The following is a 16441-nucleotide window of genomic DNA, read 5'->3' as shown; positions in this document are numbered from 1 at the left end:
ATACGGTTTGCAAATGTCGTATATCTATATTTAGTTATTGTACAGTTACATAACACACAACATGAAATCTACTCATACGAGTACATTTACGTAATGTGACGATTGACGCAAATGTAAAGTGAAACTGTAGGTATCACTAAGTATCATGAGGTGGGCTACAAAAATAAGGCTGACAAATACTGGTTGACGACAGTTATTACAAAGTCAAAACATGTGTGCAGCATTATAAGTTATGAGCAAGATCAGAATCGTATAGTTTGTTCAATGTTTTCAACCACAGACTTGCCGCTGACTTGAGATGCAAGTGTTGTAAAATTGGCATATAATAATAATAATAATAATAATGATATATTGCGTATTTGAAAAATAGTTTCGATACATATATATATATATATATATATATATATATATATATATATATATATATATTTTTTTTTTATTTTTTTTTTTACATGTTCCTGTACAGCCCATCTGACGTAAGGACGTCGTCAGTCGGTGACGCTGTGTCTCTTTGTTGGCTTAGCAGCGGCGACGTTTTGTTGTTATTTTCGCAGCAGCCGAAAAACAGGCTCGGATAATTTTGGTTTTCGTATTGTTCCGCAATCAACATTTCACACACTGTAGACTTAGGTGTGCTTGTCACGAGTTGATAACCACCCTAGGAATGGACTCAGACGAGGGTTATAACTATGAATACGACGACGAAGAGGAGGAATGTAGCGAGGATAGCGCCGAAGAGGAGCCCGAGGACGACACCCTGGAGCTCGGAGAGGTGGAGTTGGTCGATCCCGTGGTGGCCGGTGGAGAGCGAGACGAGTGCGGTGAGACTGGCGGAGGTGGTCACGGTCCCGGTGAGGAAGAGGAGGAGGACTACCGCTTCGAGGTTTTGACTGCCGAGCAGATCCTCCAGCATATGGTGGAGTGTATCAGGGAGGTCAACGAGGTCATCCAGGTAGGTATTCTGGTGTGTCGGCGTCAGGAAAGACCGGGGTCCAGGTTTGGTTGGAGCTCAAACAGGCCATGGACGTTAGCTTAGCCATTAGCCTCGTAAGGAGTAGTTTACTTGCTGGAAGTTGGCAGTTTCACAAGTGATACGATTTACACAATACTAAAATTAGTTATGTCTCAATGTAGCGCTCTTTTTGTGTGTGTAGTGTTTACAATTGAGGTCTTGACTATGTTAAATGCTTACATTTAAGTAACAATTTCCATACGAGTGCCAGGAAGTAGTCTAATCCCAATTGAGAAGTTGGCAGCTACGTTTGCTAAGCTAAAGTTAGCTTGCAAGTCAGCTAGCTGGCTAACTAGCCATATGCAACCGTTAATCGAGCACCTTACTGCAAAAAGCGTCACGTCTTTAGGGTTAGATTTAGGTAGCACTAACTACCAACTCGTGTGAGACGACATTTTGAGTGTGTTAACCAAACAATCTATATTTAACGTGTTAAATGTTGTAAAATAACAATCGTTGACGTTATTTTAATGTTGCTCGAAAGGCTTGGTCATCGAGTTGGTTAGCAAGTTAGCGTGACATGCCACTAGGTTAGTTACGTGAACGTTAACACACTATCTTATCATCACTTCCACACACGTTTGTATGGATCGCAAGACGGTTATAATCTGGTAACAGCTAATAGTTATAGCGTTTATTAAATATAAGAGCAAACTCATTGGAGCCCTTCGGTTTAGGTTTGGGCCTCCATTTCATTTCACTTAGCTAGCTAACTTACACTTGAGTACAGAATAAAAAGTGATTTTGATAGACCTGTCACTATTAACATGTTTGAGAAATAACGTTGTATTTTATACAACGTGGTGTTTTTGAGTGCCATTATTAACCAAACCCAAAATAGGTTAAAAAAAAAAAATCAGTCCAGTGGATCCGGTACAGCCGCATGGCAGCAGAAACAACTGACATGGTGATTCTTCTAAAAATAGGATTTACATCTACCTATTTAATATTTAGGTTTTTTTTGGCACCAACAAATTAAATTTAAGCCAACTAAATAACCACATCTGTTCTCAGAATTTAAGTTTTCGATGTGTAGTATGAGACAGAGGGATAATTATCTTAACTTGAAATTAATTTCCTTGTGAATGCCTCCAGTGACTGTGCATTCACATGTTGAGTGACTAGATGTGCCTCTGAAGGGGTAAAGTTACAACGGCTGATGGATTTATTTCATATGAAGAAACTTGTTGACTGTCAAAAGATTCCACTGCAAACTTCAGATACACAGGCAACACTTAAAGGAAGAGTGTCCATGAATATATTAAGACATGTTTCCAATATTTCCCTCCCCATTTATATCGGTGTGTTTAGACCAAATTTTAGGAACAACTCCCACTAATACAGTTCAACAACGCAACAAACTGCAGCCTCTAAAGTGAGTATCAAATTGAATCAACGCCTCTCTCTTCACATCATTGTAGCCTTTATGAAGGTAGGATTTATTGCAGTTGTAGGTGACTCCTTTATGCTTTGTGGCCTTTCAGCCCTTTGCTGGTGTCCTATGATATCATAACATAACAGATTATCTTGAATAGTTATACACTAATTAGGGCTGGTTATCGTTTAGAAAATTACGATACCATCACCAATACCAGTACCCTGTAAGTGATATTGATACCAATACAGTCCATTTGATACCTTTTATTTTCTTCTGCATTTGATGCCCATCATGTAAATGGAAGCGTTAAATTTTTTGAAATGACTCCTTCACCGCATTCATTTTTATCAGACACCACAGGCATGAAGTCATACTTTCAAGCGTTTCGGTGGCATCTCAGCACGCTGAACTGCCAAGTCCGTCAGATACACAGTGCTTGACTTCACCACACCCCGGACTGTGGGGGTTGAAGCTGCTGCAGTAGTGGACCAATCACATGGCGGATTATATCAAAGAATGCTTGCGGTGATTGGCTGCGATTAAAGTCATACACATAGTGTTTTTTTCTCCCAAATCTGGGTTTAAAAAAGGATCAAATAGTTAAAAGTAATATTAGAAATAAAAAAGTGGAGCAAAACATAGAGTAGCGACATGTTACTTAAAGGGTCTAGCGCTGGTCCACCGTAAAGGTCAACCCACCGTGAGCTAGTAGTAAAAAATTTTGCTAATTTCGGGGGCTAACCCCCTTCACTTTAATCAACAGGTGGTAAGCAAGACACACACACACACACACACACACACACACACACACACACACACACACACACACACACACACACACACACACACACACACACGTAGCTAGTTAATGAGGAGTTGTGGAGCATTTATTAATCAACAAATTTATGTTCACACAGCTGTTGACTTCACACACACTCTGTCTCTCTCGACTGAACACTTGCTAACATTACGCCGGGCTTGCAATACCCTGACCGAGTATGCCGGCAGACACACACAGCTTAGAACCTAGCAGCTAAGTTAATTGATGTGGTGGAGACTTATTGTGAAAGTGGCTTCATTTAAAAACATAAGCATTGTGTGTGTAAAACGGGTACGATATATAACAATTCCCTTATCTAATCTTGCAATTGCTGAGAACAATAAGTGCTCTGTTGAACTATGGCACTGTGATACAATGTGCTCTACTGTTGCACCATCATTCTGATTATATAATGGTATGTAAAATGCTTATTCTCTTGTATTATCCCATGCAATATACATATGTGGTTTTACTACTCTTTGACGTTGATATGTATCATCACACCCATAGTGACTGCCGTAGCCAGAAAAGGTGACTTTCATCGGTTTACTGTTCATACAGCAAAAGGTGTAAACAAGCTAGTTAGACATAAAATAAACCAACACCAACAGCAGGTTTTGATGGGTGTGTGGGGGATTCTGGATTTAGGTATTAGTGCATTTTACTACTTTTAAATACCTAAATGTCATCCTAAACTACGATACGTTAGGATTTCAGACTTAGGAAGTTTCTGTAATGAGGCCTCAGGTTTCTTTTTGGTTCTGCAGCTTTCTCGAGAACTGTCAGGCAAACAACTTCATACTTGACACTGAGCTTTCTTAGGTCCTCAGTAATACACCTGCCATGACATACAGTAGTTGTTTAACAAACTAAAGTCATGGCTACTCTGTCAGAAACATCACCAGTGAAATACACTCTGGTTCAGGGTCACAAACAGCTTTATCTAGCGTAATTTATTATGATGTTTAGATTAATTAAATATTTAATTATGTTACTATTCTAACTCATTCTTCCACAAAGCAAAGTAACCTGCAAAAGGCCCCCAAGGCACTTACAAATATGCAGCTCAACTACTTCAGAGGAAAACATTGTCGTACTACATTTACCTGACAGAGAAATGTTACTGGTTATGTTGCAGACACAAAATGTAACTATTACAATATGATGCTGTAAACTACCCAGCATCATTTTAAGTTGCAATTCAAGTACTTGAGTAAATGAATACCAGCTTTCCAGTTCAGGGTAAGGGTTGTTATGACATGCAATGATTACCAATGCACATTGGCTACTTTTTCAATAAATAATACAAGCAGTCAGATAAATCTCCCTTTTTATTTAGAGAAGGCTTTCAAAAATCATACTACAATAGTCTATAATATAAAAATCTGCGTTTTTCATTACGACTGTGCTGTAGTCTACTAAAATATAACTTTCACATGTTAAATCTAAGACGGGGCACTGAGTGCTATGGCATTTCACACGGCATGAATTAGCCTTGTGGCTAGCAGACGTTTCCTAATTCATAGCTGTTCTACTCTTACTGCCTCTTCCGACAAGGTTAACAACACCACAGTTGACTTTCAGCCTGCATGTACGTTTTTTAGAAATTATTTTCAGCTTAACATTTTTGTGTGTGTGTGTGTGTGTGTGTGTGTGGCGTGCGTGTGCGTGCGTGTGGCGTGCGTGCATGCGTGCGGCGTGCGTGCGTGCGGCGTGCGTGCGTGCGTGCTTGTTTAAACACCGAGATCAGTTGAGTTGAGGGGAGAAAGAGAGAAAATCGCCGTCCTCATCGCAGTGCACCTTAGAATCAAGAACTTTCCACATTTTGGACTTCTATGGTTGTAGTTTGTGGTATTATTTTACTGGATCGTAACATGAGGAAAGGTGTTTCAGATGTTTCTACTAACTTACATGGGTGGCCAATAAATAGTAATGTGAGGACTATTGAATCTACAACTAGCTTTAGCTATTTAAAATTACTCAATTAATTTACTACGAAGCTTACTCAATTTCCTAAAAACCTGGGCCCTTAGGCTTCCTGTTGTTCCACAAAAAAGAGTTTAACTTGTAGTAGATTTGTGAAAGTGGCTTTTCTTGTCACATTTACTCCTTGTTGTTACAGTGAAAATTGGCAGTAGTTTTATTTCTGACCAACTCATTGTTGTTCCTCTAGAATCCTGCGACAATAACGCGCATCCTTCTCAGTCACTTCAACTGGGATAAGGAAAAGCTTATGGAAAGGTAAGAATCTCTGAAATACATTCTTTATTTGCCACCTTTAACTTGCCAGCCAGCAAGTTAAGAAGCTGGCATAGAAGTCCCTGAAATAACTCATTTGTTAATGCTTTTTTCAACACTTTTTTGTCTCCATTTATACAGGTATTTTGATGGTAATCTGGACAAGCTTTTCTCCGAGTGTCATGTCATTAACCCCAGTAAGAAGCCTCGCATCCGTCCTCCAATCAACACTAGATCATCGGCACAGGACATGCCATGTCAGATCTGCTATCTGAACTTCCCCAACTCTGTGAGTCCCATCATGATGTATGCCGAATATATGTTGTTCAGTTCTAAATAGTTTGTTTTCAGACCTGCCTTTGCTAACACAATAGAAAAAGTAAAAGAGGATGGCTAACTTGACGTCACAAAATGTGATCTCATTATCTGTTGTAAGGTACTATAATTAATATTTTCTCATGCCCTCTCTAACCACGGATGTGAAGGTAGCTAAGTGTCATTAATTCAACCCTCATTGTTTAAATTCTTAATCAGTACAGTGCTCTAATTTCACTTTGCCAGGTAAAGATAAGTCATTATATTAAGAGAGGATATTAGCTGAGACTTTGCATCCTGTAGTCACACTTCTCCCAACCAGCTAGTGACGTTGCTAATTGGGGTTAGTATTTTGGAAATTGTTCCAATTTAAAGTTAAGACTATTAGTACAAAGAACGGAGGGGAAAACCATTTTAAAAGTGGTACATAATTCTGATAAAGCTGAATTCTTCTATGTCCTCCTCACTCGGGAATATCTGAAGTCAAATACTGCAACAGCTTAATTGCTGTAAACTATTAACATTGCAATAAGGGTTGTCAGGATTCATTAATTTGGCTGTAACTGTGGTTAAATAAGTCACGTTTTCATAACATTAAGAATTGATGAAGCTAAGATATCTATAGTTTCATGATTTCTGCAGTGAGACACATTTGTGTGTGCGATGAAATCTTCTCTCGCACGAGACATGTAACACATGTGTGAGTGAACAGCCCAGCCTTATATCCGCCAAAAAAGTACAAATTTAAAATGAATGCTTTCTAGTCGCTGGTGTGATAACGAGACGTGTAAACAACAAATCCGTGTTTATATCATCAATAGGAGTAGTGAACTGCTTGAAAACTTTATCTTATTAAATAAAACAGATGTTGAAAAACTGCATACTTTGCAGTAATAAATGGCAATATATTGCAATGTTTGATATTGCAATAATATGGTATCTTGACTTAAGTATTGTGATAATATCGTATCGTGGGGCCTCTGGTGATTCCCACCCCTATTACCTGTGGTCCCACGAAGCTGGTATGTTCCTCAAACATTTGGATTTAAGGTTATGTTCCTCTGGCTACCGCACTCTTCACATCAACCCTGTGAAACATCACAGAAGTGCAATTGCAGATTGAAAGTCAGATTTACTCAGGAACTTGCAGTTGCAGGAAACACTAAAAGATAAGCAGAACGCCTTATTTTAATATCTGAATTCTGCATGTCTTTTTTTTTTGAGTCAAGACCACAAAAATGTGTCTGCTCTTATACGGTCCATGTCAGTACTGAACAGTCTTCTGTTAGCTGGTTATTGAGCATGTTACAGTTGGTGCAATCAGCACAATTCTTGTCCCGCTGACCCTATGAAAGATTTGATCTACACACTTCTTTTAAACACGGCCCTTCTTAATTTGAGGATACATGTTGATGTGTTACGCAAAGGAAAATAATTAGGTTAAAGATTTTTGTTTTCAAGTTTTAACATATTACGATTTAATGTTTTTTTGAAGTGCACAACCTCATTCCCAAAATGATGTATATTGTCTCAACAAAAGATGAACGTATACTATCCAGGCCAGGTGGTTTAGTTCAGCTGTGATATTAAGAGTTTGTTCTCCCATAATCAGAAAGAAAGTTGGATAATCCAGATTACTCTAATGTAGAATATTTGTATATTGTTTTAGCAAATATGGATTCCTTTGAATGGCCTTTACTGGTTACCAAAAGGTCATATGCTTATTATCATGTGGTGTCTTGTTGTTCCTATTTACGAGATGCTTCTCTCTTACAGTATTTTACCGGCCTGGAGTGTGGACACAAGTTCTGCATGCAGTGCTGGGGAGATTACCTGACCACCAAAATCATAGAAGAGGGAATGGGACAGGTAGCCACTCACTGTTTTTCTTAGGGTACGAGTCCCTGATCACTGAACGTACTCTTTTAGTAGCTGTCTGACTAATGATTTGCCTCTTGTGTTGTTTTCTCAGACCATTTCTTGTCCTGCTCATAGTTGTGACATTTTGGTCGATGACAACACAGTCATGTGAGTATCTGTTTGTGCTTATATTTGTTTAGACTTTCTTATTTTGAAAAGAGCAGGAAACAAAAAGGATTCTTGTCTCATTTGTACGCCTCTGCGCTGGCAACAGCCGTAGCCGGAGACGTTATGTTTTCAGGTTGTCCATACGTACACACCGACGGGAATTTCTTACAATTAAGCACAAACATCAAACGTCCTTGATTGTTCAACTGATTAGATTTTGTTGGTGAAATGTGAAAGTTGCTATGAACTCACGTTGGGGCTGTCAACAAATATTTCATGTTTTAATATCTACTCAAATAGCTAAATAAAACAAAAATGTATATTCGCTTGTGGAGAAAACACAGCATGACGACCGTGGCTGGCTGCCTCACATGCACTGAATGCACCGCATGACAGGAGTCACACATCGCAGTAACTGAAAATAAAATGTAACGTCAAGCTGAACGATGAATAATCCAACAGCAACCGTAATGATGGCAGAGAACTGGGCCACAGAGAGAGAGTGACTCTGTCCTCACAGCAAGCATTACGTTACATCATGTGATCAACCAGCACGGTGTCATGGACATAACGGGGAGAATAAATATATTTTACATACAGTGTCTTGCATAAGTATTCACCCCCCTTGGACTTTTCTACACTTTGTCATGGTACAACCACAGATTAAAATGTATTTCATTGGGATCTTATGTAATGGACAAACACAAAATTGTCCATCATTTGGAAGTGGGAGGAAATATTACATGGATTTCAAAATAATTTACAAATAAAAATCTGAAAAGTGTTGAGTGCATATGTATTCACCCCCCTGAGTCAATACTTGGTAGAACCCCCTTTCGCTGCAATTACAGCTGCAAGTCTTTTGGGGTATGTCTCTACCAGCTTTGCACATCTAGATGGAAATGTTCGTCCATTCTTCTTGGCAAAAAAGCTGAAGCTCAGTCAGATTGGATGGAGACAGTCTGTGAACAGCAATTGTAAAGTTTTGCCATAGATTCTCAATTGGATTTAGGTCTGGGCTTTGACTGGGCCATTTTAAGACATTAGCATGCTTTGATCTAAACCATTCCATTGTAGCTCTGGCTGTATGTTTAGGGTCATTGTCCTGCTGGAAGATGAACCTCCTCCCCAGTCTTTTGCAGACTGCATCAGATTTTCTTCAAGGCCCTGTATTTGGCTCCATCCATCTTTCCCTCAATTCTGAGCAGTACCCTGTACCTGCTGAAGAGAAGCAGCCTTACAGCATGATGCTACCACCACCATGTTTCACTGTTGGGATGGTGTGCTCAGGGTGATGGCCAGTGTTGGGTTTCTGCCACACATAGCGTTTTGCATTGAGGCCAAAAAGTTAAATTTTGGTCTCATCTGACCAGAGGACCTTCTTCCACATGTTTGCTGTGTCTCCCACATGGCTTGTGGCAAACTCCAAACGGGATTTCTTATGGTTCACTTTCAACAATGGCTTTCTTCTTGCTACTCTTCCATAAAGGCCAGATTTGTGGAAGACACGACTAATAGTTGTCCTGTGGACAGATTCTCCCACCTCAGCTGTGGATCTTTGCAGCTCCTCCAGAGTGACCATGGGCCTGTTGGTTGTTCCTCTGATTAATTTTCTCCTTGTCCAGTTTGGGTGGACGGCCTTGTCTTGGTAGGTTTGCAGTTGTGCCATATTCTTTTCATTTTCTGATGATGGATTTTATGGTGCTCCGTGAGATGTTGAAAGCTTGGGATATTCTTTTATAACCTAACCCTGCTTGATACTTCTCCACAACTTTATCCCTGAGCTGTTTGGTGAGCTCCTTGGTCCTCATGATGCTGTTTGTTCAGTAATGCTCTCTAACAAACTCTGAGGCCTTCACAGAACAGGTGTATTTATACTGAGATTAAATTGCAGACAGGTGGACCCTATTTACTAATTATGTAACTTGTAAATGTGAATTGTTAAGGCAATTGGTCGCACCAGATCTTTGTTAGGGGTTTCACAGTAAAGGGGGTGAATACATATGCACTCAACACTTTTCAGATTTTTATTTGTAAATCATTTTGAAATCCATTTTATTTTAGTTTGTTACATAAAACATGTACAGAAACAAACCGCCTGAGAAGGAGCATCGTTACATCTGCAGTGCTAAAATATATATATAGTTTTTCAATTGTTGTCGAAAAGTCTTAAAGTTAGAAAACATTCAACCCATACACTGTGCTATTTGGTCAAACAGTTACAATTGAATAGTAAAGAACACCAACATAACTTTAAAAAATCAAAAGAAAATGAATATTGTTGTACTTAAATCAGATATGCGTTTTTTTATCTGACATTTTGCCTCCTAAAAGAAAGGTCTTAGTGCGGGGCTCTCTAGTTACACCTCTACTTAACTCCTTTACAATGTTGATGTTCAGCCGGTAGTGCAATGAAATGAGCCTCCATATTGAAAGCATGGACACTAATCTCTTCTGCCAGTTCTTAAGCTGCCAGTAATGGTCTTAACCTACATCCTGATCTGACAAGTTAACGAGAGACCGATCCGTGTTAATGTAGTTTCATGAAATGCATTTTGTAGCACTTAGTTAGAAGCTTACTCTTAAACTTAGTTTTGTAATTATGGAGTGTGCTGTAAATAATTGTCAGTAGACAAATGAATATTCTCACTGTAATGCCAATTTGTAATTTTCCTTCATTGAGCTACCTAGGAAAACTTAACATTGCGTGACATCTTTTTTGTTTCCTGCACTGTTTCTTGTGAGTTATGCACTGAATGTGAAGGAAGGAAGCTTTAACCAAAGTCCTGATTTTTATATAATGAAGACTAATAAGTGATTTGACCTCTCCTATAGGCGCCTCATAACAGATTCAAAAGTGAAGTTGAAGTACCAGCATTTAATTACAAATAGTTTTGTAGAGGTAAGCTTTGGGATTTTTTTTCTCCATAACAGAATATGAATATTAAACATGAAGCCTTGATTAATGATGTTGAGTTCTTCTGTTATGCAAAAGCAGGGACCTTCTTTGTACTCCATCCATGGAACTCTGTGTTGATATTCTACCTCTCATTACTTTTTTTAAAGTGCAATCGACTGTTAAAGTGGTGCCCGGCACCAGACTGCCATCATGTTGTCAAAGTCCAGTACCCAGATGCCAAGCCAGTGAGGTGCAAGTGTGGCCGTCAGTTCTGGTAAGATAGTTTGTGTTTGAAAAAAACAATGTGTTGACTAAGTAAGTTTAAAAGTCAGTATTTAACATTGTGTGAATTTGACTCGTGATGCAGCTTCAACTGTGGAGAGAACTGGCACGATCCTGTCAAGTGTAAGGTAAGTCGATTAGAAACACGTACACACCTTGTAGAAACGTCAACCTATTACTCCAGCATTCTATTAAGTTACAAATGCTTCATTATGTGACTATTTCTTTCTCTTGTAGTGGTTGAGAAAATGGATAAAGAAATGTGATGACGACAGTGAAACTTCAAACTGGATTGCAGCAAATACTAAGGTACGGAATCAAGGTGGTCTGTTAGTTGGACCCTCTTGTCTGGTTCGTGTTGGTTGGTAATTAATGTAATGATTACAAAAACATTTTGATTTTGGAAATACCGATCATACTGACAAATTGGAATTTAAATAATTAGACTATACAGTTTTTTAGGATGCTGCATCACTTATTTGTATGCGGAAACATACAAATTACAGACATCATCATGGTCCCAAGCCATTAGGCTGTCAATATTGTTTCGGACACAACTGTAGATTCATGAAAGACCTGCCGCCCAAAAAACTAACTTGTTAAGTTTAAACATCTACAGTCCTAAAGTATGGATTAAAAAACTTCAAACACATGGTCTTGAGCAGAGACTTACAGAAATAATTTTCTCCTCTCATGACAGGAGTGTCCAAAATGCCATGTGACCATTGAAAAAGATGGCGGCTGCAATCACATGGTTTGTCGGAACCAGAACTGCAAAGCTGAGTTCTGCTGGGTCTGTCTGGGTCCATGGGAACCCCATGGCTCCGCCTGGTAAGACCTCATGGCTTACATAGTAAATGACGATGCCGTCACTTGCTACGATAGAATATATAGATAGAAATGTTATGTGAGAAAGCATGAAAAATGATTGTCAAATTGTAGCTTTGTGTCTTTTTGTTTTCTGGAAAACATTGTTGATGGTTCTGACCCGCCTGTAACGCTTTAGGTACAACTGCAATCGCTACAATGAAGATGATGCAAAGGCAGCCAGAGATGCTCAAGAGGTAACAAATAACACTCTTATTGATACATTTAGAAAACTGTTCAGGCTGTTTTTTGTGCCACGTGGCACAATATTAATATTGTTCCACTTTTCGGGCGAGACGCCTCTTTTGGCATTTCTGCTCAGAGGCAGCAGCATATTTGTTGTAGCATGGTGCATGTTTCCATCCCACTGCACTGGGTGACACACACTTCAGAGAAGAGATGTCATGACAAAATGTATGTAATTTAATAAATGCAACAATTGTATAGCCTGCAACAAAAATACCTACTAAATTGTATACGAATGCAGAATTATGACGTGTGTGACATGTGTTGCTGATGATGTTGTCCTCGGTGTGTCTGAACATTAACAGTCTCGTACACTTGAAGTGGAGTGTGTTTGATTTAAAGCCAGTTCCATGCTGTGTGTGCGCAGCGCTCCAGGGCCGCCTTGCAGAGGTACCTGTTCTACTGCAACCGCTACATGAACCACATGCAGAGCCTGCGCTTTGAGCACAAGCTCTATGCTCAGGTCAAGCAGAAAATGGAGGAGATGCAGCAGCACAACATGTCCTGGATCGAGGTGCAGTTTCTGAAGAAGGCTGTGGATGTGCTGTGCCAGTGCCGCTCCACACTCATGTTCACTTATGTCTTTGCCTTCTACCTCAAGAAGAACAACCAGTCCATTATTTTTGAGGTATGATAAAAGGGAAACTGTTTGCACAACTGTGAGCAAACGTTGCATGACGTAAACAAATTCAGCTATTTTAATATTCATATTATATTTATTTTACGACCGTTATCACTGCTATATAAAATGAGGAATTAATCGGTGTAATGGAATTGTGAAGTGCCACAAAAAGGCAGCACTACAATTACAAAATAAATAATTACAAAAAAACAATTCTTCACCAAAATCAGGTTGGCTGATCCTTTGGCCTAAATGTGTCCCTATAAGTTTCAGCTATTTAGTACAACTGTTTGTGATACCTTGCTAGCAGACAAACAGAAATCCCACTAAATCTGTCCACGTTTCATTTCCTCTCTCTGGTAGCAGAACTAGTCCACTAACAAAGGCCCAAAACCAAATCACTCACCCGATTGTAGGGAGGGGCGAATGGGAGGAAAACGGCCCAAACTTCCTGTAGTCCGGGCTCGGCCTTAGGCAGGAGGATTTGAAGTGTAGGGGACATTATCATGAATAACTGATATTTCTTTGAGAATAATATTGTTAATCAATTTTTTGGGTTTATCAGAATAACCAGGCAGACCTGGAAAATGCCACTGAGGTGCTGTCTGGCTACCTAGAGCGGGATATCTCCCAGGATTCCTTGCAGGACATTAAGCAGAAAGTACAAGATAAGTACAGGTCAGTAAAGGTGGAATCATAATCACTGCTGCCACCGGTACGTTTGTGTTCTCTGAGGCTAACCAATGTTTTGATCTCTGCAGATACTGTGAGAGCAGGCGAAGAGTGCTGTTACAGCATGTGCATGAAGGCTATGAGAAGGACCTGTGGGAGTACATTGAAGATTGAGGACACGTCCCAATGCAACGGACTCTTGAGTATCTTGACAAACTAGAGCGCTGATGCAATTTAACAGGGCAGCACGGGCCTTCTGCCGCCTCTCCTTTGGCAAACCAACCACTTTTGCATCATTTTCCTGGATTTCTTTAACAAAATCTTCAAAATAAATTATATTTAAATGAAAGGTAGAGTAATAAAAAGAAAGTGTACTACAGTATTGTTAGAAACAGAGTGGAGTCTTGAGAAAGCAGAAAATCCATCGTAAACAAATGCATCCTTTTGGCTTGTATTGTAACACCTCCCCTGAACTATCTTATTTCCTTTGTTTTTCTTTGCTTGTGAATCTTTTTTTTTTTTTTTTTTTAATTTTGATTTATGTTTCCCATTAGTGTGAAAATGTTTTCAACACAGCTTTAATTGTCCTGGCCATGTCTGCAATATCTGGTGAGATCCTTGTCTGAGTGGCTGAATGTTGATAGGTTGATTGCAAAGGGGCGAAGACATTTCAGGGGGGGGGGGGGGAGAGAACATCAGAAGAACAAATAAGCAAGTCTGTATTTTTCAATTTGTAAATAGTCCATATGCATGGAAGTTAAAGAGCAAGAGTGGCACGTGTTTGCATAATTTTGAAATTTTGAAATATTTATTCTTCACCAATATTGAGAAAGGTGTACTTTTGCCGTGTAGGTTGAGTCTGTCTTCTTCCCCCATAGTGTGTGGGAGCTTGAACGTCTTTGGCAAAAAGGCATTCGTCCTGTCATCCTCAGTCTCTCCAGAGCCGTGTACAAAGTTACACTTTATCAGTAACTCTCAATGTGGAATACTTTCTCTTAGTTGTCAAGTAATCAGATAAAGGACTCCGTTAAAGAGCACAGCTGAGTTTGAAAACCAAGAGCAGAACAAGTTTGACAGTTCAAAGATAAGGAAGAACTCACCGGCTCTGTGTCCCTCTATTCTAACCTTTCTACCCTCTTAGTTGTGTTTAGAGGTGTTTAACATTTAAGTACATTACTAATTATTTGCAAGAGCCAAACTGAGTGACATTCACTCTAAATTTCTTTTTTGTCCTCTTTCCTGACGTGGCTTGGCGTAGCCCTCTTACAGCTCAGCTTGCACCTTGGGGGATTGAATGAGGGTAATAGAATGTACTGACAGCACATCTTCGTCGTGTTGCTAATTGGGCTGGATCACTGTCAAAACAGGGTCAGGCATGTGCATCACTCTTGCAGGGAACACTTGGGCGGCATGGGCCGGATAGCGCCTTGCCTCCTTGAAGACATCTTTTTGCTTGCAGTGAGACTGAACATAGCTGTACGCTAAGCTACACAGATGGACTTGCGTGATCCTTTAGGCAGATGAGGAATATAGGGCAAACTTCTAAAGGTTGTAGGACTGTTTTATAATGCCGTTATGCTTTTGCATTAAAAACTGTATTTTTTCGCACATTGGGTTGAGGAGTTGACATGGAAATGTCGGTGCCCCTCCAGGTTTTGCATCGTTCTATGAGGTGGTTGGTCTGGTTGTCAAGCGCTCTGCTTGTAAATGCTCATTCATGTCTCTGCAATATGGCGGTCTTCACTAGATTGACTGGAGGGGACGTGAATATACAGGCGGAGATGCAAGTCAGAAGATGACACCAAAGTGTCAGCTGTCATTTAAAAAACATCCGTTAACCCAGTTTCAGATCTTTGGGGAATTCTCTCCCAAATGCTTCTAATGTGTTCAAACTATTATTTTATCCTAGCAAATTATAAACTGTATTGTTTATTTGAATAAATGTCATGAGAAATCTCATTTTTGGGAGTACTGTGTGAGTCATTAGAGTAGGTTTGGTCTCAATCATATGAATTACCCAAACATCCGTGATGCATTTCTGCATTATGTATTTTGCGATGTAGTGTACGACAGACCTTGGCAGAGCCGTGTCTTCCAGAATTGCGTGGAATTCATTTGCTAACTCTGAATATTTTTTTGATTTTAGGCAAAAATGTTTTTGCTTTTTTTGTACCACTTTTATTTGCAGACTGTATGATAAAGATCAGGTGGTTTGTATGATGTCACTTTTGAATTAATTTTGTCTCAAGTCACAAACCAATGATGACACAAGTTGAATGGATAGGAACAGAAGATGGGCTATTCTCTAAGCTGTCTTGCAGTATTCCACCAGTTATCGCTGTGATCATTTGGCTAATATACTCTCCAGGGCTCACTCTGTTGTCATTGTGTCTGCTAGTAGTTCATGAACATTTTGACATAACGTTTGAAGTAACAAGCAGCTACTTACATTAAATTGAGACATCCAAAAACTTTTAATACTTTTCTACATATCTTTTCTTTATGCTATGAAAGGTGTTTTATTTCCTATTAGTGTAAAAATGTGGGAAAATTAGTTGTCTGTTTTGGAGAAAATATTAAAGTGCAAAATGTTGCAACATCCTTCTGGCACGGGTGGTTGTTTGATAATGAACACAATGTTTGTGTTGAGACAGCATTCCATAAACTTGTCAACGCAATCAATATTTTGTGTTTTTAAACAGCTTCATTAAGTTTAATACCGCTGTGTACTGTGGTAGTTCCCGGTGTTTGCTAAACAACAATTTTCTCAAATTTAAAAAGGGAATTTGCAACTAAACATTCTGTCACCAGATGGGGACAAAGACGCGTTGATTCTAACTTGAAGTTTCATGTTTTAAGTTATGTTCCAACAGCAATGTTTACAAAGTGAACTGCTCATTTTAAACTGACTCGTCATGTTTAATCAGTCGCAGTATCACACTTCAACTGATGTGAAAACACATTCAGCACAATTTTTTGTTTCATTATCTGTGACTTTGCAATAGATTATAAGATTGATTTTGTCCTCTACATGGTGAGTTGAGAAAGGTGTAGCTGGTAAT

The 16441-nt window shown here is 39.3% G+C and overlaps 1 protein-coding gene across 2 annotated transcripts; it reads left to right on the top strand.

The window, feature by feature from the left end:
- Window positions 1–499: 499 nt before the first annotated feature.
- Window positions 500–15980, top strand: arih1 (ariadne ubiquitin-conjugating enzyme E2 binding protein homolog 1 (Drosophila)). Of its 2 annotated transcripts, none has more exons than XM_068722782.1 (14): window positions 500–952; window positions 5384–5451; window positions 5590–5737; window positions 7540–7632; window positions 7736–7791; window positions 10627–10693; window positions 10858–10964; window positions 11058–11100; window positions 11210–11281; window positions 11673–11803; window positions 11979–12036; window positions 12432–12713; window positions 13273–13385; window positions 13469–15980. In XM_068722782.1, exons 1-14 carry the CDS (start codon window positions 665–667, stop codon window positions 13551–13553), a joined length of 1611 nt encoding a protein of 536 aa, XP_068578883.1. In that variant the 5' UTR covers window positions 500–664; the 3' UTR covers window positions 13554–15980. The 2 variants fall into 2 exon arrangements, with proteins under 2 accessions (XP_068578883.1, XP_068578884.1); XM_068722783.1 differs by having other exon boundaries at window positions 502–952; window positions 12453–12713.
- Window positions 15981–16441: the final 461 nt, after the last annotated feature.

The sequence above is a fragment of the Cebidichthys violaceus genome, unplaced genomic scaffold, assembly GCF_023349555.1.
Source record: "Cebidichthys violaceus isolate CVI_PGR_0920_01 unplaced genomic scaffold, fCebVio1.0.p SCAF_3, whole genome shotgun sequence".
Taxonomy (NCBI): domain Eukaryota; kingdom Metazoa; phylum Chordata; class Actinopteri; order Perciformes; family Stichaeidae; genus Cebidichthys; species Cebidichthys violaceus.
The sequence above is the reverse complement of the archived record's forward strand: the minus strand, read 5'-3'. Positions and strand labels throughout refer to the sequence as shown.

Excerpts from the sequence above, each read along its gene's own strand:
- arih1 (XM_068722782.1), top strand. The coding sequence starts at position 665 with ATGGACTCAGACGAGGGTTATAACTATGAATACGACGACGAAGAGGAG. Across the intron at positions 7,633-7,735 it reads TAGAAGAGGGAATGGGACAG|ACCATTTCTTGTCCTGCTCA; the intron begins GTAGCCACTCAC and ends TTGTTTTCTCAG. Across the intron at positions 12,714-13,272 it reads ACCAGTCCATTATTTTTGAG|AATAACCAGGCAGACCTGGA; the intron begins GTATGATAAAAG and ends TGGGTTTATCAG.